Consider the following 23,168-nt stretch of genomic DNA (forward strand, 5'->3'; position numbering starts at 1 on the left):
AGTCATTCTAATGCGTTATCGATTTGCTTGGCTGCCAATCTTTCAAATTCCTACCCATACTTCGCCATCAACTTGCGCTTCTTCTCAGCAATGGCAGCTAGCTCGTCAGCCGATCGTTTCTTTGGCGAAGCTAGCACGTTCAGTTCTTGCTGGCTCGATGTAGCCAGCAAGGGTACTGCCGATTTGCGTCTCACCGTAGCTTCATCCTGTATACTGTGTCCCCTGTGAAGCTGTTGTGCAAGAAGTCTTTTCGTCGTTGATGGTCGGCGAGCCCAACCCTTTTCGGCTGTCACCGTTTCTTTCTCTCGCCTTCTGACCTCCTCATATAATTCTCCCTCATCTCCACCATGAAGTCCCCGTACATCAGGAGAGTCTCTGCGTCCGACAGAGCTAGATTTTTCGTCCTTCCATTGTCCGTCCAGTGCATCAATCTCGCCCAACGAAACGGTTTCAGTGTTGCCATACTCTGGGAAAGTCACGACAAATTTTGGATACTTCAATGTTTGACCAGATGCCTCATCTCGAAAAATCACTCGGTCCACCATTGCTCGATACCACGTCACCGGGTTATCTTCATCGCCATATAAAGCCCTTATTTCAGCGCCTAAAGTTTGGAAGACCCGCATTCGTTGCTGATTCTCAAAGTGATGAAATGCTCGTTCAGCGATCTTTTCCGCCTGCAAAATTTTTACTTGAATGTCCCGTTCGGTTTGAATTGGAAGTCGAGGTAGGGAGGTTCCGTAAAAATCTCGGCTGCTGAATAAACTACGGACAAATTGACCAATGGTGCTCCGCTTCCCGCGATGTCCCGCTTCTATTACCAGCTCTTCCTCATCTTGCAAAGAGGATTCTATGAAGGACCATATTTGTTCCGGTGGTCCGGCGTAGCGCAAATATAGAAAGCCAATTCCTCGGATGTACGGCGAATCAGTATGTTTTAGCGTCAATTCCATCTGATGATTCGTCACGCGTAACGTTAAGAGCCGGAGTAACAGGCAAAACGCCGTACTCGGTGATTTGTCTAGCGCAAAGGGCTGTAGATATTTGACTTCGTAATATATCTCGTCGACGACAGCATTCCAGTCCAGCAATTTTTCGCAGCATTTTTGAAAGTAAAGCGATCGGACAGTATTACGCAATAAAAGAGGATTGAAGTGAAACGAGTCGGGCGCCCCCCACAAGGGTAGGACGCCTTTGGAACGAGCACGTAGCTGGCCGTCCTCAACAGCCTTGAGGAAAACTTCCTCAGCTCGTTGTTCGCGCTCCTTGACATTGCCTTCCTGGCGCCACAACGCAGCTCTCGACATATGCTAGACACCTACTTTGCGTTGAAAAGATAAGGTGAGCTCACTTCGATTGACTCTTTGGCCTTTTCTGGGCTCTTGCGAAGACGCCTTGGGATGGTATGGGAAAGACTTTCACGGTCAGGCATCGCCAGTAAGACTTCTTTCGCGGCTATTTAGGAAGGTTTTGTTGTTTTTTTAAATGCGAGCACCGTGTTACCAACATGTGTGCGATTTTTTGAGCCCTCACCCTAGTACCCTTAATTTTCCGGCTATTTAAATTTTTTGCACTGACTGTGATAGGATGTTTTACCACTTTTCGCTTTACTCAAATGAGCAGCATCACATCGCGAGGGAAAGGGCCACCGTGCTTTCCCAGCGGCAGTGCCCATCGTTCTATCAACCCCCCTTCCAGGACTTTACCGCTACAAGCGCTGACTGCGAGCTCGTATTGTCACTTGCATCAAGGTATGTCCTTGTTGAGGCCAATTTGGACACGGATTGGAAATATGCTGTAGCCGGAATAGCTTGACTGCTAACAGCGTTTTGTAGTTAAAAGACGCGACGTTGTTTCGGGCGGGTCGAGATACTTGGCTAGCAAGGCAGCATATCCGTTCCATCCTCGGAAATGTCGTGCAAAGTATATGAGCGGGATTTTCGATCGATGGACGATCATTCTGTCCGAGAGCATCGTCGCATCCAATATCTCACATTTCTTCCGTTCTTATCATGTAGTTTTCTGTTTCTTCAATCTATTTCCTACAAGGCCGTACAGTCATGGTCAAAGGCGCTCCTAAACCCGATCTCGTTACACGAGACTACACTATTCAGCTTTCTAAGCGCATTCATAAGATGCAATTCAAGCGCCGTGCTCCCCGGGCAGTAAAGGAAATTCGCAAGTTTGCTCAAACTGCAATGGGAACCTCGGACGTCCGCATTAGTTCCGAACTCAACAAGGAAGTCTGGAAGCGTGGTATCAAAAATGTCCCAACTAGAGTGCGTGTTCGACTGAGCCGTAAGCGCAACGAAGATGAAGATGCTGACGAAAAGCTTTACACATTGGTAGATATCTTGATTGTGGAGTCGTTCAAGGGGCTCCAAACGGAAAACTACGTTGAGGCCTAGAGCATTTAAGAAAATAAGGAAGCATGCAAAAGAAGAGTTGTGCAGAGACTATGAGAGAATATTATTAGCGACGGGATAGCTATAGTTGGACTCTCCTAGAATTAGCTAATCGCTTCTGCTTGAAGCGGTTACAGAGTGTTCAGTGAAGGGCCAATGCACTCATGCATATTTGTCCGCTCTATGACCAAATGCATCGAAACGCAATACAAACAAAACCACAACTGGATTATGGCGCAGAGGCGATGATTGTATTGGTAATTCTTGCTTCAGTATTCACGGACAGGCATTCAGAGCTCCAGTCCCATGCATCTATTTGTGAAAGCATGATTAACGACACGCCCGTATGCAAGCTCTCACCTGTATCAACAATAGTTACTGGAAGCTGTAAGATAATCAAGTTAAAGAGTCTGGCTGGCGTCAGATAGACGTTCAGAACCCTCCGATGAAATTTCCCATCACTATGGTCCAGGCAGGAAAGATGGCGATCTTTCCAGTCAGTAGACCTGCAAAAGGTATCGGCCGCTTTGAACCGACTGGAACCGAGAGCCACTTTCACCATAGGCAGAGCGCATAAGGACCTAGCGGGACTATCATTTCACGGCTCCAAGCTTCTTCACAGGGCGCGCTCGTCGTTTTTGCTGTCTTGCTTCATTGAAGACTTCGATCGAACTCCGAACGCAAGAATGAAATGTTTTGGTAACCCTCTGCTACTGTTACTACTGGTTTGCTTTGTGCCTTTGACGCTAAGCTTTGTGCATGGAGTGTTCGGTCGGCCAAACAAACAGAATAAAGGGATTTGTGTCTCTGCCTCTTTGCAAACTGCGCCGAGAGGTTCGTCGGATCCTGGTGACGACCGTCCTGGGAACATGTTTTTCGAGTACGACAAGCCCGTCGTTTTGTTGGGCTGCTCGAGTGCGGCCGGCGACGAACTTTTCCGACTAGCACGGAGCTTACAGAGTTCCCAGATCGGTGAAATAGTCACCGTTGCTAGCTATGATGAGAAAAAGTGTGAGGTTTCGATGATGGGAACGGAAGCTTTGTTGACGGCAATTGCAGACCAAACATACCGCTGGCCAAGCGTGATCGTGTTGGATTTCGCCGATAAGGTGTTTGAAACTGCTGACAGTCAACGCGTTGAAAATCTAGAGGCTCATCTTATCGACGTTGCCAAAGTCTTGTACGAAAATGGCTTGCTTAGTTTGTACGTGAACATTGATCCCGTCACAAGCAACATGAGGGAGGTTGCCAAGGCACGCAAAACACGCTTTGAAGACAACGTTTTTGTGAGATACTCTGATTACGAAATATGTTTGCGCGATGAAGGAAGCAACGAGGAAGGCTGGGAGCATATAGAATGGGAATTGGCAAGAGCATTTGCGCGGGCCAAGCTAATTCCTGCTGTTCCTGGTGACAAAACTCGATCTGCAAACACCGCACACTTGACCATGGGGCAACATACCTTTTTTCTCAGCCTTAGTTTTCCAGAAATTCAGCAGGTTGAACCCTTCGTGGAAGAAATGTGTCAGGATGTAGACGCAATGGAATACAGGGCCGACTTGCTTAGCTGCCGCGACAGTCGATTCGATCTGTTGTATGGCATGCAGCTACTGCGAAGATACTGCCGACCGCATGTCCAACGTGTACCCGCCTTGCCATTTGCTGGCGCCGTTTTGGAGGATGTCATGCCCATTGTGTATACCGTTCGAACACAAAATCAAGCGGGTACGTATCCGGACGATGACGAGAGCGTTGCCAGAATGTTTGAGATGCTTCAATGGGGTTTGCGTGGAGGTGTCGAAGTGCTGGATGTGGAAAGCGCGTGGGATGCCCTGAAAACATCTGAACTTTTGGACTCGGCAGAGTCCCGTTATTCGAGTTTGATTCTCGGAAGTCATCATGTCGTTGGCAAAACGATCTCGACGGAAGAAGCTGTAACATTGTTTCAGCAATGCGCGCTCGATGGTCGCTCTCACGGTGCTAAGGTAGTCCTATCTATTGACGATGAATCGAAAGACCGACTTGCCTACGATGCATCATTGATTGCTTCGGAACTCTTGAAGTCCGAGGGCAAGCCCGAAATTCCCAACATCTCTTTAGTATTAGGAGACAAAGGATCCTTTTCTCGAGTTCTTAACCTTCCTTTCACTCCTGTCACGCATGAATCACTGCCGTTTAAAGCGGCACCGGGCCAGCTGACGGCGAACGAGATTATGACCACGCGCCTGCTGACCAAGGTCTTCAAACCTAAGAAATATGCCATTTTGGGTCACAACATAGCTTATTCAGTCAGTCCACAAATGCATGGTGCCGCGTTTGCCGCGACTAAATTGCCTCACGAATATATACGCGTTGATGTTCCGACGGTTGAAGAGTTTGTGGAGTCGGATTTTTTCAAGTCGGACGAGTTTGGTGGAACTAGTGTGACAATTCCCCACAAGCAGGCTATTATTCCCTTCCTGGACGTACTCACGGACGCCGCCAAAGCAATCGGAAGTGTCAACACAGTTATTGCTAGGGAGGAATTTGTTGATGAGACATTCAGGCGTGTCCTTTCCGGTGACAATACGGATTGGCGTGGAATCTTCAATCCATTGAATCGGCTTCTCGGCGGCGACGTGGACTCCAGCTCCGACTATGCGCTCATTCTGGGCGCTGGAGGAACTGCTCGCGCTGCTGCGTATGTTGCATCCGAGCTGGGTTTGCAGATTGTGTATTACAATAGAACTCCCGAAAAGGCCATTGAGCTTGCTGACAAATTCGGAGGGGTCGTTGTACAAAACCTGGACGCTTCTGCCAAGAATGAAGGAAGTTTAGGACATTTGCTTGCCTCGCATTCGAAAGGGAAAGTTCTTGTTGTAATCAGCACTCTTCCGGCTAGTGTAAATTTTGAACTACCTACGTGGTTGGTGGAAGATGAAAGCAAGAAGCCAATTGTCTTTGACGTCAACTACAAGCCGTACAATACGAGGCTTCTTTTACAGGCCGAGGAGGCTGGTTGCAGCGTCGTACGTGGATCAGAGATGCTATGGGAGCAAGGCATCGGCCAGTTCGAACTCTGGACCGGGCGAACAGCACCATACCGAATTATGAAAGAAGTCGTGTTGCAAAACTGCGGAGGGAAACAGGTTGAGAACGACGACTGCGCAACCGTTGTTAAATCGGATGCGATCATACCAGAAGTCTTAGAATAGGTCTACGCTCTGAATGGATCCCACATTGAATTAAACTTACGGCCTATGTCTTGGAGAGGAGCATGCCTATCAACAATCCAAACCTTTTGTCGATGCACTGTCTCAGCGTCACAACACGGCCTCGGCATCCACACCGGCTTTGCTTCTGAGAATTGGGGTGCTGTCACCCCATTGTGTGCCGCAAGTATTTACATAGGATACCTGTCTTTGTGACGCTTTAATTCCCAAGGACAGAAATTTGAACAAAATTGGATTGTCAATCCGTAAATATATACAAAATGGTTTACAGTTAAACAAGCTTGTAGGCGATTCTGCCCTTCCACATCTTTCTTTCATTCATCTTCATAAAACCTTCCCGGGTCTCGCCAAACCGTTCGCAGGATTTATGACATGTAATATACAAACGCATCCTTCTGGGTTCGGCAAGTTCGAGGTACCTGGTACCAGAAATCATGGAGCGGCCTCCACTAACAGTAAAATCGAGCTCACTGTTAACTTTGTCGTTGAGATGTGTGTGTATAGAGAATATGTAAAGCCATCAAGTCGAAAGAGTCGACCTCTGCAACCAAACAAACCGGGAACAAACCAGTCAACACCAAAGCCCAAATATCAAGGACTGGCAGATTTGTGAACTTTCTATTTTAGTAACAGCTAAGCAACACAAACTATGCTAGTGTACTAGTCATTCCAGATTGGATCTAATTATGGTATATAGTTCATTGTATTGGAATTGCGAAACTTGTTGGCGTTCCTTTCATTTATTTTTTGTCCATTTGCCATTGTTGCATTTGCATTCTTACATTAAAAAGGAAGATAATTTTGACAATGCTGATCACATCAACTCAAAGTCAGGAGCTTCCTCCGTATCTACAGTATTTACTTTGTAAGATGAAATGAACGGAAACAGGACAAAAATCATATTATGCCAAAATACTGATAAGTGAAATCCCAGCCTTACACTTAACTTCTGTTACAGGAAAGCCGAGGTCCAACAACGGTCCCAGCTTCTGTCTGTTGAAATACTCGTTTGTTCCTGGTAGAATATCCGTATCTACCTAACCTAGATTTAACCGTTCCGTTTGTTACCTTGTTCTAAGTTGTGAGTTGTTTCACCTTATGTTTCTATCTACTTCCAGTATTGAGATGCTGGTCTTTTGTGTGCCAGTCATTCAATCATAGCGTCCATTGCGCTTGTTGTATATTTGGTCATATAACCTTTCACTGGGTTGCTTGACATCCATTTGGGTAAGTTCCGCTTATGCATTGTCGGTGACTGTGGTTGTGAAAGTCTTCTCAGATAGTCACTGACTGACCAACAGATTGAATAGTTTGTAGAATGTAATCTTCCTCTCATTGTTTTAGAAATTCTGTTACAGTACACTACCTTGCGGCATTGTCCCTCGGACAGCTTTCACTTGGTAAGGAAAGTGTAAGTGTGAGCCAATCCGATGGACGCAGCGGTTACGTGTCCCATATGGAGTTTGTGTCGGCCTTATTGCGCAAATCTACTGTATTTGAGTTACCCTGTTGATGTTAACCTCCTTGCGACATGTCTTGTGCAAATTATTCACTAAACACGGATGTCGCAAGTGTGAATCAAAACGATGCACATGGAGTTAAGGAGGCATGCACAGAAGTGATACCAAAGCCTTGTTCCGTGGCCACGTGGACTCACAATAATCGAAGCGTTTGTACAATTGCTATGTTTCCGGAGCCGCATGTGCTTAGCCTCAACTTGTCGGTTTACACAACCAAGATGGACTGGGATATAATTGGAACATCGAAAATACAATTGAAGCAATAAAGGGGCTATCACAAGATACATGGTGGGACTAAAGAAGAACAGTACTCACCATAGGTTTGTGCATGCAACTCATAGTTCTGGAGGTATATACACATGTGGGAGAAAGATTGTCTATTGAGATTATAGAAGGTGTGGAAGATCAGTGATGAGCTGGCACTTTGTGGGATTGTTCACTGGACTGAACAACAGATTGACTAGTTTGTAGCATGTAATCTTCCACTCATTGTTTTAGAAATTCTTTTGATCCAAATATTGCATTATAGCATAGGTCCTTGCATTCGCTGTCTAACCTGTGGGGAGTGTTGTCAGCAAGTGAGTTATACAGTCCCTAAGCTTGCTTAGGTGTATTGCAGGTTGTTTGTCATAATGCCCACCTTTGTTTACCACACACTGTCATAACAGCAATCTGTCCTCTGTTGTGCTTTGGTAGTACTCTGTAACAAATTCTTTGATGCAAATACTGCTTACTAGCATAGGTCTTTGCATCCACTGTCTACCCGTGGGGGGCAACATCAGCAAGTGAGTTTGACAGTCCCTAAGCTTGCTTAGGTGTATTGCAGGTTGTTCATCATAACACCCACTTTGTTTACTATTCACTGTCATAACAGCAATCCATCCATGATTGTGCTTTGGTAGTACTCTGTGACATAGTTCCCACTTTGGACTTATGGATATTGAAGCCCTACTTGTACATTCCCATGCAGGTTTTTCTGCTGTTGTACCACTCTCATTAACATCCTCCCTCCAGAAGTCCAGAAATTGTCCTCTTGAATTGCAGCTTCAAACTTCAAAAATAGTGCTTCCGTCAAATTTCTGGTCCCACAGTCCAAAGGGTTCTCTGCTGATGGAGTGAAAACTACCCAAAGCAATCATGCCTTCAATAGTTCTTGAATAAATTGGTGCCACATGTCAATGTGTTTGGTTTGAAACCCAACTTGAGAGTTCTTAACCAGGAAGATTACACCTGTATTGTTGTTGTAAATAATACGTGGAGTTATGAACATATCAATCTTGTTAAGGAGCCTGTGTACACAGCAAGAGACAGAGATATTCTGCTTCCGTGCTTGAAAATGTGACCATAGCTTGCATTTCCAATGTCCAATTTGTGATGGTTCCGCCTCCAAGTGTGTTAATGATACCCAGAACACTTAGTCACATATCTTTGTTTGTAGCGTAGTTTGAATCCGCCCAGCTCACCAATCTCAACTCCTTTGGTCCTCAATAAATAAGTCCTTTTCCTTTTTTGGCGCCTAAGAATCCAACCAAGTATTCCAGGGCTTTCCAGTGTTCTACACCTGGATGCAACATGTGTTTAGCATGTTTGCAAGCCGCATTAGAAATCACGGGCATAATTTTTTGTGCCACATACATGATTCTCCTTGTGAGACTCCAAAATTTATCTAACATGTCACAATATACACCACTGTACACCGTGGGACAAAACGCTGTTAGAAACAGAGTCTGGTAAGACTTGTGGGCGTTATTACAAATGACCTGCAATACACCTAAGCGGGCTTAGGGACTGTAAAACTCTACTTGCTGGCGACGCTCCCCTTGGGTTAGGCAGCGGATACAAGGACCTATGCAACAAAGGCAGTACGGATCAAAGAACTCAAAAAACAATGATAGAAGATTAGATTCTACAAACTAGTGTCTTTTGTCAGATCATATCCAAACTTGACTGCAGTCCTGACAACTTCACCAACTAAACCTGAATCTTCCATGCTCACCATAGTATCCATATAATGCAAAATCCATTCTTGCATACTTATCAAGGAGTTGTAAGTATCTCTTGTAACACACATGGTATGAAAATTGGGTCTTGTCAATTTGCATCTGTTTCCCATGTGTTTCCATCCAAATGACTTTTTCCGTTGAATCCAATTGATTCCTTGAAGTTTTGGTGCAACTGAAGTCTCCATACTAACCAAGAGCCTTCTCAAAGTAAGGAGGGAGTACTGCAAATCTGTGCCCATGTATCTTCTCACTATGCCATAATTACATAGGAATGCATATAATAAGGCCAATTCCACTGACATGTACACAACTTGCAGTAAACATGTATACACTTGATTTCTGCTTGTGACACACTTGTTTTGAGATAAATGTCTCAAAGACACATGGGATGGGTATATACCGTGAGATAACACAACTGGTTCTTCCCCTTTGTGTTTCTGAAGCACTGTTCCTGGGAAACCAGGCAAAGAAACCGCTGATGCATAGTGTCCAGTCATGTTTATGCATGCTTCAATTGTTTTGTCAATAAGCAAATCCATTGTTTCCTTGATAAAGTATATCTATGTTTTTGTCTTTTCCCCACTTGTACCACACACCCAAATGTTTTTGCAACTTTCCAAGATCAGTAAAATTGAATCTTGTTGAAATTTTTGTCTTGAATCACTTGACCATTTTTTCCGTTCCTCCAAGTAAAACATTGTCCACAAGACATCCGTGAGTAAAACCAGATCATTTTTCCGTCTTTCTTGTAGAACATGCACAGGTCAGCCAAACTCTGTTTCATGTCCATTGCATCACTTGTTAGGAAATTCGCAAAAGTCTTCATCCACTGTAGTGGAGCATCAATGGTCCCATACATTGCTTTGTTAAGTTCACAGCAATATTCTTCCACATTGTCCTTCAAGATGAATCCCCAATCTATCATTCCTTCCGGCCATTCAATGTAGACTGGTTGATCCTGGTCAGCTTCTAGGAACACTGCTTCAATGTCAATCATTTCCACAACCCCAGATTTTGGTTTCTCCTTGTTGAGAAAGACTCCAATAGCAATTTGAATCCCTAGAGTTGTTAGCAACAGGCAAGAATGTTTTGGTAAAAACCACACCTGGGATCTGCAGATATCCCAGCATAACACATCATGACTTGTATTGCTTGCTACCATCCTGCTCAACTTTGACTTTAAATATCCACTTTGTACCCAAAGGTTTTTGTCCAAATCTTTCACTTTTGCCCATTTGACTTTCTTCCACAGTCCCCTGCTAACAAACTCATAAATTTGCTCCTAACCAATGGTATCCACTTGCTCTTGTCCTTTCCATTGATTGCTTGTTTCAGTGTCTTCAGTTCCCCCGGATCCGATGAGAGCTCAGCACTAAAAACAAAAAAGATTTCTTTTTCTTTTGTTGTTTCCGTACTGTCCGTGTTTACAGTGTTGTCAACAACCGTCACTGACTCCATTCCGCTCATTGGATTGAGAAATGGTGACTCAAGGCATTTCAGCTCTTGCTCAAGACACATTGTTTTTGGTCTTTCAATGGCAACTGCTTCTGCAGCATCACTTTCCATCCTCCCTGCTTCAGGAGCAGGTATTGCACCAAACATGTCAGGAGCATGATCAGGGCCAACATTTGAAGTTTCATTAATGTTGTTGAACTCATTGTTGTTGTTTGGCATTGAAAGGCAGGCGTCCATGCCAGGTTTGCTAATGGAGCCAAACTCTGCCATACCGTCCTTGGGATCTGGACATTTCTAGTCATCCCATGTTTTATCACGCAAGAGAATTCTTTTGTGCATGATGGGTTGTACATCCAATAAATGTCTCTAGAATGGTCTAGTGCATATCCAACAAAGATGCACGGAGCTGCCTTTGGCTGGAACTTTTTCACAATCTTTTGATGGTCTGCAATGTAACCAACCCGTCCCCATTCAATATGGTGAGCATACATTTTTGGCTTTACTCTTGTCCACAACTCAAGAGGGCTTTTTTGTTTGTTTTTTGTATTGCACACAATATTTGTGTTTTCCGAAGCTGCCAAGCAGGCTTCTGCCCAAGTAACTGCTGAGCAACAACTCTCACGTAGTACAACCAATGTACGTACGTAGGATAGTAACGCTGTTTGACAGTGCGTGGTAAACACAGTTTGGGCGTTATGACAAATGACCTGCGATACACCTAAGCGAACCTAGGGACTGTTAAACTCACTTGCTGACGACGCTCCGCACGGGTTAGACAGCGGATACAAGGACCTATGCTATTACGCAATATTTGGATCAAAGAATTTCTAAAACAATGAGAAGAAGATTACATTCTATAAACTAGTTGATCTTGCAAAGTCTGTTCAATCCAGTGAACAGTCTTACCAAAAACATAGTTAATCTTGAATCTTCCCACATGTGCATAAAACCTGTAAATATAAATCCCATACAGAATCCCATGGTGAGTAATGAATCTTGCTCCTTACTTGTCATGTGATTCATGAGACTGGTTTTGTGTCTTTTCCTAACTGCCATTTGTATGTATCCTGTATTCATGACTCCAGGATACAAATGACTTCCGTATGTAACGCGAATACAGGGAATTTGCGCAATAAGGCCGACACAAACTCCACACATGACACGTAAACGCCGCACCCATCGGATTGGCTCACACTTGCGTTTTCCATACTAAGTGGCATACATCCGAGGGACACGTCGCAAGGTAGTGAACTGTGACAACATCCGTGAGGCAAGCATAGATCATACTTGCAAGGGCTTTCCCTCCGCCTTGTTCTTCTTTCTGTCCACTGCAAGGGTGAGCCCTCTGTCATCTTTCTTGCTTGTTACTGACGGTTTGAACTTGCAAAGCCACACCTCTCAAATTGACTTCTTAAGTTTCTTGAATGTTGTGTCCCCACTTCCAAGGTTCTTGTATGCTGTTACACTCTCCAAGTACTCACTTGGATAGTTTGCAATGACATGAGCCTTTAACTGAATTTTGGACTTCTTGCTCTCCTTGGATATCTTCTTGACTCAAGCATTCAGGTATTCAATATTGTGAAACCATTCATCTGGATCCTTCTGGATATTGGCCAAAGTGCATTTGTCAAATCTCAACTCAAGGTCCACCAAGTCTTCTCTTCTTCAGGTTTATATTGTTTGCACAGAATTTCCACGTAGTACATGCATGGCCATTTGCATTCTCAATGGGAAGGCTGTCCCTGTCACGGATTGGATGAGAAAGTTGTATGCTGTGTCATTTTCCTTCTTGATTGTGCTTCTGTCCCTGGCATTTCTTTGACCATGCGGCTCTCCATAAGAGCTTTGTCAAATCCTTTCTCCCACCCAAATGCAAGAGCTTTGCTTGTCCACTCAGAGTACTTATCTCTGTTTCCCTTGAAGGGAATTGACTTCATGCTCATCAAGTATGTTGCGTAGGTGATCATGATTGCTCCTGCATATCTCAAGAATTGTTTATAAACACATTGAAATACTCATTTGTTCCCAGTAGAATATCTGTATCTACTGCCTAGCCTAGATGTAATTTGTTCCATTTGTTACCTTGTTCTAAGTTGTGAGTTGTTTCACATTTTGTTTCTATCTACTTCCAGTATTGAGATGCTGGTCTTTTGTATGCCAGTCATTCAATCATAGCATCCATCACACTTGTTATATATTTGGTCACAGAACCTTTCACTGGGTTGCTTGACGTCCATTTGGGTAAGTTCTGCTTATGCTTTGTTGTTGACTGTGGTTGTGAGAGTCTTCTCAGTAAATCACTGGCGTAGTTCCCACTTTGGACTAACACAAAGGATACTGGAGCCCTAATTGTACCTTCTCACTGGTGTAGTTCCCACTTTGGACTAACACAAAGTATACTGGAGCCCTAATTGTACCTTCTCACGCGGGCTCGTCTGCCGTCGTACCACTCTCGTTGACATCTGTTGCCCCACAAGCCGGTTGTCCGTGCATCAGACAGACTCGGCCTCGCACACAAAGGGAAAACATCAAGGCGTGAATGTTACATCCCTGAAGTAACTTTGAAATAGCTCTCTCTGTCAGTTGCTGTGGTTTTTTTTCCCTCATTCCACTCCGACTTCTTTAGAAAATGATACGTGTAATTGTAAAAATGCCAAAATTTGTTAAAAAGATACTGAAAAAAGGTGTTTACATCGCCCCGATTCTATTTCTACTGGAAATGGTTTCCCCGGTCGAGTCGTTAGGTCAACGCCCTCGGATTTTACGATGCCGCTCAAGTAGTTTGAGTACGTTAAAGCCTTACTGTATGAGCCTCGAAAACGACAGCGTTCAGGATTTTGGGGCACATAGACGAAATCCGCTCTGGCAAGAACGGTCTAAGCGATGGATTGTCATCGTAGATGACGAAGAGGCAATCCGAAAAGCTATGGGACAGCATCTTTTCGAAAAGGGGTATCAAGTTACGGCCTGCTCAGACGGTCCAAGTGCTTTGAAAGTGGTCCGAAGTCGACAACTCGAAACGTCTACAGAAAACTCTGTTCCAGATGCTATAGTCAGCGATATTCGCATGCCCGGCATGAGCGGCCTACAGCTGTTGAGAGAGATTCGTGAAGATGTACACATCATGGGAGTGCCAGTTATACTGTTGACGGCCAAAGGTTTAACGCAAGATCGTATTGTAGGCTACGATGCTGGCGCTGATGCCTACATTCCAAAACCATTTGATCCTGAGGAATTGGTTACAATACTGGACAACGTTATTGATCGCCATCGGACATTAAGCGAGGACAAGGTGTACATAAACGATCTGAAACGAGACTTGAGCGAGATCAAATACATGTTGCTGGAAAAGGGTGGGGGTGGGGTTGGCAACGGATTCGTCGAAGCAACTGATGTCTTCTTGACTCCCGATGAACGCGAAATTCTGGAGCTCTTGTGTCAAGGCCTTATAAATAAGGAGATTGGCGAGCGCACATTTCTTTCCACTCGAAGAGTGGAGCAACTTTTGTCTGGAATGTTCCGTAAGGCAAACGTCAAGAATCGAACTGAACTCGTACGATGGGCAATTTCTACTGGTAATGTACAACTGTAGCAAATACAAAAAAGCTTTTGGGCTAGAGCGAATTCTCTCTAATTGATTAAGTGCTATCGATGAAACATCTTTCAATATCAAACCATTATGGACCTCCTAGTTTTCGGCAGGGTGTCCAGCGACACAAACAAGATTGATGCAGTGCCGGGATCCTTTCCCGTCAGGCTGTAAATGGAACCAGAATGTAAGGAAGAATGTCCAGGGCGAAAAGCTATCATCAAAGCGCTTTCTTTCCGACGTACCAGGTTGTGTCCGAGATGGGTTCCGTCCACACTCACCACTTCGCCATTCGGCAAACAGCGAACAAACTCCCAGTTTACTTCTTCGTCTAAGTGTGCATAAGACATAATTGATGATGAGGTTGAGCTCGAGAAAGCGACGAACAAAAGCAAGGCACGATTTTTTTTCTTCATTAAACCACTTACCACGAAAGCTCGGCCAGCCGTGCGCACGACTCTCGACTAAGAACTCCTCCATCGTACGCTCTGAAAGATAAATTAAGATAGCGATCAGAAATGCTGTAAAGAAGCGGTTGTCGGGAAAAAACATTTCTTTTCGTACCTTTGGGGGCGGTAAACAAAAGCTTGCCTGTATTGGAGTCGTAAAAATTGATTTCTCCAGAGGTAGCGCTCGCGTCCTTCACGAACGAAGTCTTCTCAAAGTATCCACTGCAATCAAACGTGTTGTCTTGTTGAGTGCGAGCATCGCATCCAGATGCAAAGAGCTGTGCTTGTCTTGTCTTACCTGTGTTCTGCGTAGTGCCTGTTGATCCGACAAGACAAAACCAGAAAATGTTAAACCAGCTTGTTCACAGCCGATACAAAATAAAATTATTTGTCTGTAAAGCGCCTTACCTGTTAAAGTTGCAAATGCGGTCGGCTGTATCTGTGTCACAGCCCCAACGTAATTTCGACTGAACAGGGACCTGCAAACACAATTTGCACAGAACGATCAACATAGCTGAGACGCAAAATCCTGAAAATCATTCGTGAAGACGCTCCGCAACCGACTTACGTTTGAGGTTCCATGAGCCTTTGGAGCCTACGCAACAGAACGATTCCGGTCAGTTTTTAAAGGTTTTGGACGGTCAAAGGTAGGCTTTTGAGCATTAAAAAACCCCATACTTACCATAATGGCTTCATCGCCCATCACAACAGCGTCTGCAAAACGATTCTTAGCTTTAAACATGTTTTAGTATTTCTTCGTATGCGTATGACTGATTGTGAGGTTACTGATTTCCTTATAGAGGAAGAGTCGTTTTCTCTGTCAACTGGATTTTTTTTTGGCTTTTCGTGCTCGAGCCTATTTCAAACTAACTGTGAATTCGACTTGGATCGATGAAAATTACATTTCGTCTTGGGACTCGTTCAACAATGCACGGGCTCGAATGTCATACTAATTGATAGTGCTATTGGGTATCCATCCTTAACTGTAAACACCCAACCAATTGGATCCCGCCTTAGCTAGGGATTAATTACTAACTGCCAACCGGCTAAAAAGAAAGCAACATAAGTGAGCCTCATAGCAAGCGACCAGGAGCTCATTAGAGAGAATCAATCGCAGAGGAAGCTCAGCCAAATCAAAGCATATCAATCTACCCCCATTCTGGCGATGTTGGTAAAGAGCTAGGTAGTCGACTATCTTTATTTCTAACTTACAGTTAGCCCCTCTGAACATATGACGTCACATATTCATTTGCTTTCCGGGTTGGAGATCCTTTTCAAAGTGAAGGTGGCGTTTTCACTGTCAGTACCAAAATCGAAAAAATGTGAACGAGTTGACATCCCAGCGGAAGCAGATGCCCCTGCAACAAGCGTCTCACAGTCAGTCCTGTTAGAGGACACCTATAAGGACTCCTGCGTCGATGGTCGGCACGTCAGCTTTATGCCATCACTAGATTAAACCTACTTCAAATCGTATAACGATAAGGATGGATGACGGTACGCTAGCCTTACGACAAGAATCCAAACAGAATATGCCCTTATTGAGGTCAATAGCGTGGGTATCTTCGAGCACGCCATTTTCGCTTTGTTCCTTGATCGTTCTATTCGCAGTGTCATTGACTTTGGACAATACAGAGGCCTTTGTATTGCCAGACCATATTCCCCACCCACCGAGTTCTCAATCGTTATTGTTTGCCTCGCAAGAGATTGAGCACTCAAGAAGAACATGGGCTCAGCGCAAATCACCTCGTGAGAAAGTGACCCTGATTCCGGTCGATACCAAATGGTCTGGTGGTAACAAACTCGAAAAAACTGGCCACAGTAGCCGAGCTGGATCCCCGTCTAGATTCGACCAGCTTCCGTCATCATCAACAACAACAATAGTATCATCACAAAGGCGCCAAAAAACGAAACCCATGCCTGTGACCGGGTATGATGCTCAATCCATCGAGGTACACTATGACCGACGACCTTTGGAGGTTGGTTGGCGCTTAAACTCACTCGGTATTCCACTGCTGGGTACGTCGTTCATTATTGTGATCGTGGAATGTTGCCTTCATGGTCGAAGAATTCTGCTCAAACTCACCTTCGTATTCGCTCTCATATCTAGGTTGGTACATGCGATTATTGCTGGATAGAGCAATGGGTCTAGACGGTGATGAAAATGTGCAGCGGAAGCGCGGACAGGAGCTGCGCGAGCATCTGATTCGCTCCAAATCAGTGGCTCTCATCAAGTCGGGGCAGGCGGCCTCACTCCGACCTGACTTGATTCAGAATCGTTTTTGGGCTGAAGAACTCGGTAAACTTGTAGATGCAGTTGGATCATTTTCGGATTTACAGGCTATGAAAATTATGCGTAATGAATTGCGTGATATAAGGCCGCGTTTAGATGTGACCCGAACATCCTGGCAAACCGCATCAAGAGCTCGTCGGAGGAAAGGTCGTATGAATAGGGTTGAAAAAATGGTAGAGGCGGATGATGTTCTGAACTTGTTTGAATTTTATAACGAGAATCTAGCGGTGGCGTCTGCATCCATTGGGCAAGTGTATAAGGCTCGAATCAGAAGTGGGCCTCAATTGGAAGCTGCGATAGGGCCTGAGCAAGCTGCTAAGTGGGGAGGGAAGGTTGTGGCTATTAAAGTACAGCGTCCAGATGTGGAAGCTTCGGCTTCTTTAGATATGTACCTACTGCGACGAACAGCAATGTGGCTCAGTAAAATACGAGGAGGCGACCTACCGAAAGTTGCGGACTGCTTCGGAATGCAGCTCTTTGGAGAACTGGACTATGTTCGGGAAGCCAACAACTGTGACAGGTTTCGAGAACTGTACGAAGGTTGGAGCGACATAAAAGTACCCGCTGCTTGCTCGGCGTTTACCCGAAGACGGGTCCTAGTAATGGAATGGATAGACGGGGTAAAGGGGCCCTGGGACGGGCAAAGGGGTATCGATATGGTTCGCATTGGGTTGCGGTGCTCGGTAGATCAGCTCATGACGACTGGGCTTTTTCATGCCGATCCCCATCGCGGCAATATGCTGAGCACTCCGGATGGGCGGCTGGCCTTGATAGACTTTGGGATGATGGCAGACATAGATGAGAAGGATCGATACGGGCTCTTTGGTCTAGTGATTGGTCTGCAGAACAAGGACTTGGCCCTTGTCACCGAAAATCTGTTGGAGGTAAGAAATACAAAGAGTTTTGGAAGCTGTTGTAGTCACAAGGGCGTTTCTCACCAACCTATTGCTATAGTTGGGGTTCTTGAAAGATACGACCCAGATTGATCAACTAATTCCTCGGTTGAGGGCTGCTCTAATGAATGCCACAGGCGGTAGTGGAAAAGCCTCGGACGTAAACTTTGCGCGTCTTCAAGCAGAGCTGGATGATATTAGTCGAGAGAATGTTCTGCGCTTCTCAACGCCCCCCTTTTTCACGGTGATCATTCGAAGCTTGACCATTCTCGAGGGCGTCGCGTTAAGTGTTGACCCTGCATTCAAGCTTGTTCGTGGAGCTTATCCGTATGTCCTGCGACAGCTACTTTCTCCCGAGGATCAAGTCCGTATGCCAGCAGCGTTGCAGAAACTTTTGAAACGCCTGCTCACCGTCAACGGGGAAGAACGCGAGATAGATTGGGAGCGCTTACGTGATTTTCTTAGACTCGCTCAAAAGGCGGCAAGGAAATACGACCCCTCAATGAGTGAAGTAGACGACAAAGCGTCGCTTTCTCGGCAGACGATTGAACTGTTTGTCCAATTTTTGACCAGTAGAGCAGGTTTGTGGCAGAGATCCATCGTCTTATCTGTGTTGACATACATTCTTTTTAACTCATCAGTTTGATTCATTTGCAGGCATCTTCCTGAAGAAGCCCTTGGTCCATGAACTCGCCGAAGCTATTGATGGCATGGCCAGTATTGGCGAAGGCAACTTGTACCGCATGTCTCGGGGGCTGTTACCCGCTCTACCTGGTATGAACGGACCCGTGAATTCTCGCCGTATGGATGAGATCTCCATGATGCTGAATACCTTTGAAGATGCGCTTGTGATGGAGAATAACGACGGGGGTAGCCGCGCCCGAATGGAAGCTATTATGGAGCTCTTCCGGGAAGTTTCCGCCGCGCTGGGGGATGAACGGCTGCGTCAAGATGCTGGCCCGTTGTTGGTAGAACTACAATCGGTGATCCAGATGGTTGCTGTCGAAGTGCTGGAGATTCGTGGGTCTCGAGCTATGCGATCCATCCTCCGCGTCTAACTTACATTTTAAAATTGCTAGAGCTATTGTCATGATGACACATTTATCCAAGACCTCATTACCGACTCTCCCTCGGCTGCTCCTGAGCATATACGTGGGCATACGACACGTATGGCTGGATTGCATCAGGAACATCCTTTGGTGCCGCCTCCGGAGCTAGCGACCTTAATTCGTCCCTTGACTCCAGAACGAAGAACCCGATGTCTGTGTTAGGTAACAAAGACGGAACCCCTCCTCCGACTACCACGGTTTCCCACTAGTTTTCTTCAAAAGTTTCGCAACTCGTGCAATAGAAGCTTTTTTCCTTTCCTTTTGGTACGTTCTCTTATTGAATGTAGGAACTTGTGCGATTTGCGACTGTTGCGCGGCACTGCGTGCGCTGGCGATCATTCTCGGATGGCCCGTGGCGATACCCTTTTTGGACGTTTTTTTCGGATGCACGGACGTTCGCAATAGTTGACTTTGTTGCTGTTGATCTCTATGCAGCATTAAATTTACTTGCCAGTCGACGATTTGTTGGGGAGACGCCAGTTGAGCTTGACGAGATTGCTCCTTGTCCCGACGGGCGTCCTGTCGTTGGCGCTGACGAAACTGGGCCTTGGTCGACGCCGCCGCTCTGCCACTAGGGGCGTCCGTGTGGGAAGTCCCTTCCTCTTCGGTCGCACGGAGTAGTTTGCGTACCAGTGACGATGACATGTTGGTTTCCAAAACGACGGAACGACTATGGAGTGGAACGAATTGTACTTTGGGAAGGACCCAGGGATTATGGGAACGTGGAGTCACCGAACAGGAAACAATATCCAACTGATAGGTAGTACACAACGAATGAATGGTGAGGTTGTGAAGTGTTTTCGTAGTCGGTGACTGCACTAACTATAAAGAAAGTCTCCTTCCCATTCCGAGTCTCCGCTCCCATAGTCAGCGATCGACGTCGCGTTTCCGGAGCACGACCGAATTCAAAGGACAGGATGGGGACGACAACGCCAGCAAAGTCCATCGTCGTTGGAACCATCGTGACTCCACCGAGTCACACCATACTAACGGATGCCGACGAAAAGCATTCAAACGACGCTTTCTGAAAAGTAAAAACAAGTTCCGGAAAGGCGGGTGAGTAAGTCAAACGTTTGACTTCTTTGTGAGAATTTCGGAAAGAAAGAAAACCTGCGTCGGGATTGGACGAGTCCAAGCCGTGAGGTGACGGACCGATCTGGCTCACAGTCATGCAGTGACTCGCGAAATACGCGTTGGAGCTCGTAGATTCCATGTTCATGCGAGTCTCAACCTACTCACTACCTGTCTTGCTGTACCAAACGACGTTCAGGCCTGGAAACTCTAGATGACACACTTTTTACCTCCTCCCGTAGTCAAGCATCGTTCAAGGTAGTTCAGAGAATCGGTACGCGGAACACGGACAAGGTTGAAAGTGTTGACGTTTTTGCCATGACTTTTGGAGCTGTCGCCTATCGATTCATTGGCCGTCAGGTGCTGCAGCGGCCGACCAGATTAGCGTTGACCAGGCTATTGCACTGTCAGCGCTTCGAACCTAAACTATCCCTGGGCACATCCTCATTCTTGCCCGGTCGAACCTTCTGCCGGGCCTCCAAAAGGCCCCGCTGCTATGCCCGTCGCAAGCAATCTACCTCGACGACGGTCAAACGAGAAAACGCGACTCTAGCGACCGCAGAAAGCGCCGCATCGAACAACGAGCGGGAATCGTTTTGGAAAACTGTGGAAGATTTCTGGCGCAAACCCCGCACGATCCCAATACCGCGCTGGATATCACCACGCCACCACACCATGACCGTATCCGAAATTTTTGGACATTCCTCCTTTCTACTCGTGGCCATTTCGTACGCTGTCGACGACTTTTTGATGCCGCGAATTATTGCCGTGGCTGGCTCCACCGCAATGTTGGTCTTTACCTACTTTCATCCACACGGTCGCGTGTTGTGGCTTCCGTTCAAATGGAACATGCTCTTTATCGCAATCAATTCGTACCGTATTGGAAAAGTGTACTTGGAGCGCTACTGGGCATCGCAGCTGTCGGACGAATTTCTGGAACTCCGTCGAAAGCATTTTTACTTGATGGACGCCGAGGACTTTGCTAAACTCGTCCGTTTGGGAAAAGTAGAGGAATACAAACCCGGGGACCACATTGCGAGTCAGGGGGTCAGCAACTGTTACATGCGACTGGTTTTGGAAGGCGACTTGGACGTTTTGCGTGATTCTGAATTGACCTACGTTCTAGAAAAGGCTAATTTTGTGGCGGAAGCGGGCCTGCATGCGGGACTATTGCTGCCGGGTGAAATGGAGAGTTGCTGCACAGTTGTGGCCAAGACCAAAACGCGTTTGCTGGTTTGGGACCGTTCCGAGCTCGTGGAACTCCTGGCTCGGGATGCCGGCATTCTTCGCGCTCTCAAAGCAACCTTGACGTGGGATTTGGTCCGTAAGCTGAAGGGACAGCGCTTGCTCTTGTCGACCGGAAGGGTAAATGATCCCGAAGCGTGGACGGTGCGCCGCAACGAACAGACGCAGCATCGATATGCGGCTATTCTTCACAACATTTTATTGCATCCGTACTATCTGAAAAAGGAACGGAACGAACTCAACAAGTACCGAATGATTCATCACATTGATGACGAGGCACACAACAAGGCACTTCGAGAAGTAGGATGGACACCGGAAGAATTCGAGTTGGGCCATCGCAACGGACATGGAGAAGACATGGTGGACGGGAGACGTGGGTGGAAATGGTACATTCACGAGTATTTTATACGAGTGTTCGGCCATTGATTGGAAAGGTTGCCACAATTGTGTGGCCCACAAAATGTTGAATTGCCGACTCTATCGGTTGGACCAAAGAACGAGTCGGCAGCTGTACGTTACCGACAGCTCGGCCGTGCTGTATGGGTAAACAATTTTGAAATTAGTTATTCATGTCCATAGTACCCACCAACGCAATACCTTGGCTCTAAAGTATCCCTCAAAAGAAAAGGTTTGTTGTGAATGTGATGCCTACGACAGCTAAGGCTTCCGTAACTGTAATCTATCGTGTTACGTCAAGAGAACTCTTCAGAAAATTCAATGGATTCCCAACACAGTCATCGCTTTTGCGAGACGTAACCGGTTTGCATGGCCCACCGGACGAGCTCGGTTCGATTCCGTGTTCCGGTCTCGCTGTACATTTTTTGTATCATCCGGATAACTCCTTGAACATTGACCCCACGGGCGTCGGCAATTTCTGCGTTTGTGTACCCTTGCGATAGGTAGCCGAGTACCTTTCGCTCCGTTGGCGTCAAATAGACGGTCGTCTTTTTCACCACATTTTTCCCATTCTGTTTCATGAGCTCCTTGATATTGGACATTTCCTCTTTCAAGTCCAACAAACTACCGTTTGTTCCCGTCATTTGCTGTTTTCTTTGAATGGTGTTATCCAGTATACTAAGTAGCTCGTCGGGATTGAACGGCTTCGGCAGGTATACGTCCGCACCGGCCCGGTATCCCAGTACACGATCTTGGGTCATCGCTTTCGCCGTCAATAGGATAACAGGAACGCGTTCGAGGCGTTGGCTGTTTCGTATAATACCGAGCAGTTCAATACCGTCCTTTCCCGGCATCCGCACGTCACTAACAATGGCGTCCGGCAGTCGGGGCAATTGGCCGGGACGTTGGGGTTCCGCACAGACCTGCAAAACGGCGTCGGCGTCGGCACAGGCGGTGACCTGATAGCCTTGGTCGAAGAGGAACTGTCCCACGGACGCACGAATAGACTCTTCGTCGTCGACGAGTACAATCCAACAGCGATTCCGTGCCTGGAAAGTGTGATCTTGGAGTCGCCGGTCGTGTTCCGTTTCGTTGTCGGCGGGGTCGAAGGTTTTGACCCGGAGCGCTCCGTAACGGGCCCAGTGAGCGTAGCCCCACGTGCCGGTGATTTGGCGTGAACCGCAGCTTTTCGCGATCAAAGCATTGGTGGAATGCAGACTTACTAAATACGTCAGACACACACACCAGAGTCTCAGCCTTCGCAGCGGCGTACGGTAGCGATGGTAGAAGGCAATCATTCGGTTCGGTACGGTACGGTACGGCACAATCTAGTCGTTCCCTCCTCCCGCAATTAGCAAGTTCGTTCGTTTGTGCAGAGCTCGTCTAGATTGTGACGACACCACGCCAATGTGGTTGGCACCAAACGTTGTTATTGAGAGACGACCGAATCGGACCACAATGCTGCTACGGGGAGAACAACTCCCGCACGGGGCAGTTCGAATGTGATGGAAGAATGAATCCGTCGTCGCCG

At 46.4% G+C, this 23,168-nt stretch overlaps 8 protein-coding genes across 8 annotated transcripts; 5 read left to right on the forward strand and 3 right to left on the reverse strand.

Annotated features, from left to right (window-relative positions):
* Window positions 1-50: 50 nt before the first annotated feature.
* On the reverse strand, window positions 51-1,389 carry PHATRDRAFT_45533 (predicted protein; the record flags this gene model as incomplete). The annotated part of the gene is made up of 1 exon (XM_002179816.1): window positions 51-1,389. Exon 1 carries the CDS (start codon window positions 1,305-1,307, stop codon window positions 51-53), a length of 1,257 nt encoding a protein of 418 aa, XP_002179852.1. The 5' UTR covers window positions 1,308-1,389.
* A 332-nt stretch (window positions 1,390-1,721) lies between these two features.
* On the forward strand, window positions 1,722-2,440 carry PHATRDRAFT_27125 (predicted protein). Its single transcript, XM_002179618.1, has 2 exons — window positions 1,722-1,751; window positions 2,019-2,440. Exon 2 carries the CDS (start codon window positions 2,061-2,063, stop codon window positions 2,406-2,408), a length of 348 nt encoding a protein of 115 aa, XP_002179654.1. The 5' UTR covers window positions 1,722-1,751; window positions 2,019-2,060; the 3' UTR covers window positions 2,409-2,440.
* A 484-nt stretch (window positions 2,441-2,924) lies between these two features.
* PHATRDRAFT_45535 (predicted protein) lies at window positions 2,925-5,890 on the forward strand. The gene has a single exon (XM_002179619.1). It carries the CDS (start codon window positions 3,092-3,094, stop codon window positions 5,597-5,599), a length of 2,508 nt encoding a protein of 835 aa, XP_002179655.1. The 5' UTR covers window positions 2,925-3,091; the 3' UTR covers window positions 5,600-5,890.
* Window positions 5,891-13,482: 7,592 nt separating this feature from the next.
* On the forward strand, window positions 13,483-14,187 carry DRR2 (diatom response regulator 2; the record flags this gene model as incomplete). The annotated part of the gene is made up of 2 exons (XM_002179620.1): window positions 13,483-13,887; window positions 13,924-14,187. Coding segments are annotated over 2 exons (669 nt in total), but the record flags the coding sequence as incomplete, so codon positions are not given.
* A 96-nt stretch (window positions 14,188-14,283) lies between these two features.
* On the reverse strand, window positions 14,284-15,375 carry PHATRDRAFT_35262 (predicted protein; the record flags this gene model as incomplete). Its single annotated transcript, XM_002179817.1, has 8 exons — window positions 14,284-14,352; window positions 14,430-14,515; window positions 14,613-14,705; window positions 14,749-14,855; window positions 14,932-14,949; window positions 15,042-15,112; window positions 15,202-15,228; window positions 15,316-15,375. The coding sequence occupies 8 exons, from the start codon at window positions 15,373-15,375 to the stop codon at window positions 14,284-14,286; spliced, it is 531 nt and encodes a 176-aa protein (XP_002179853.1).
* Window positions 15,376-15,994: 619 nt separating this feature from the next.
* Window positions 15,995-19,197, forward strand: PHATRDRAFT_45536 (predicted protein). Its single transcript, XM_002179621.1, has 4 exons — window positions 15,995-16,649; window positions 16,741-17,807; window positions 17,878-18,397; window positions 18,474-19,197. The coding sequence occupies exons 1-4, from the start codon at window positions 16,118-16,120 to the stop codon at window positions 18,872-18,874; spliced, it is 2,520 nt and encodes an 839-aa protein (XP_002179657.1). The 5' UTR covers window positions 15,995-16,117; the 3' UTR covers window positions 18,875-19,197.
* A 677-nt stretch (window positions 19,198-19,874) lies between these two features.
* PHATRDRAFT_45538 (predicted protein) lies at window positions 19,875-21,818 on the forward strand. Its single transcript, XM_002179622.1, has 2 exons — window positions 19,875-19,981; window positions 20,196-21,818. Exon 2 carries the CDS (start codon window positions 20,315-20,317, stop codon window positions 21,665-21,667), a length of 1,353 nt encoding a protein of 450 aa, XP_002179658.1. The 5' UTR covers window positions 19,875-19,981; window positions 20,196-20,314; the 3' UTR covers window positions 21,668-21,818.
* Window positions 21,819-21,975: 157 nt separating this feature from the next.
* On the reverse strand, window positions 21,976-23,119 carry DRR1 (diatom response regulator 1; the record flags this gene model as incomplete). The annotated part of the gene is made up of 1 exon (XM_002179818.1): window positions 21,976-23,119. Exon 1 carries the CDS (start codon window positions 22,933-22,935, stop codon window positions 21,976-21,978), a length of 960 nt encoding a protein of 319 aa, XP_002179854.1. The 5' UTR covers window positions 22,936-23,119.
* Between the last annotated feature and the right edge of the window lie 49 nt (window positions 23,120-23,168).

The sequence above is a fragment of the Phaeodactylum tricornutum genome, chromosome 7 (genome assembly GCF_000150955.2).
Source record: "Phaeodactylum tricornutum CCAP 1055/1 chromosome 7, whole genome shotgun sequence".
NCBI classification, from domain to species: domain Eukaryota; phylum Bacillariophyta; class Bacillariophyceae; order Surirellales; family Neidiaceae; genus Phaeodactylum; species Phaeodactylum tricornutum.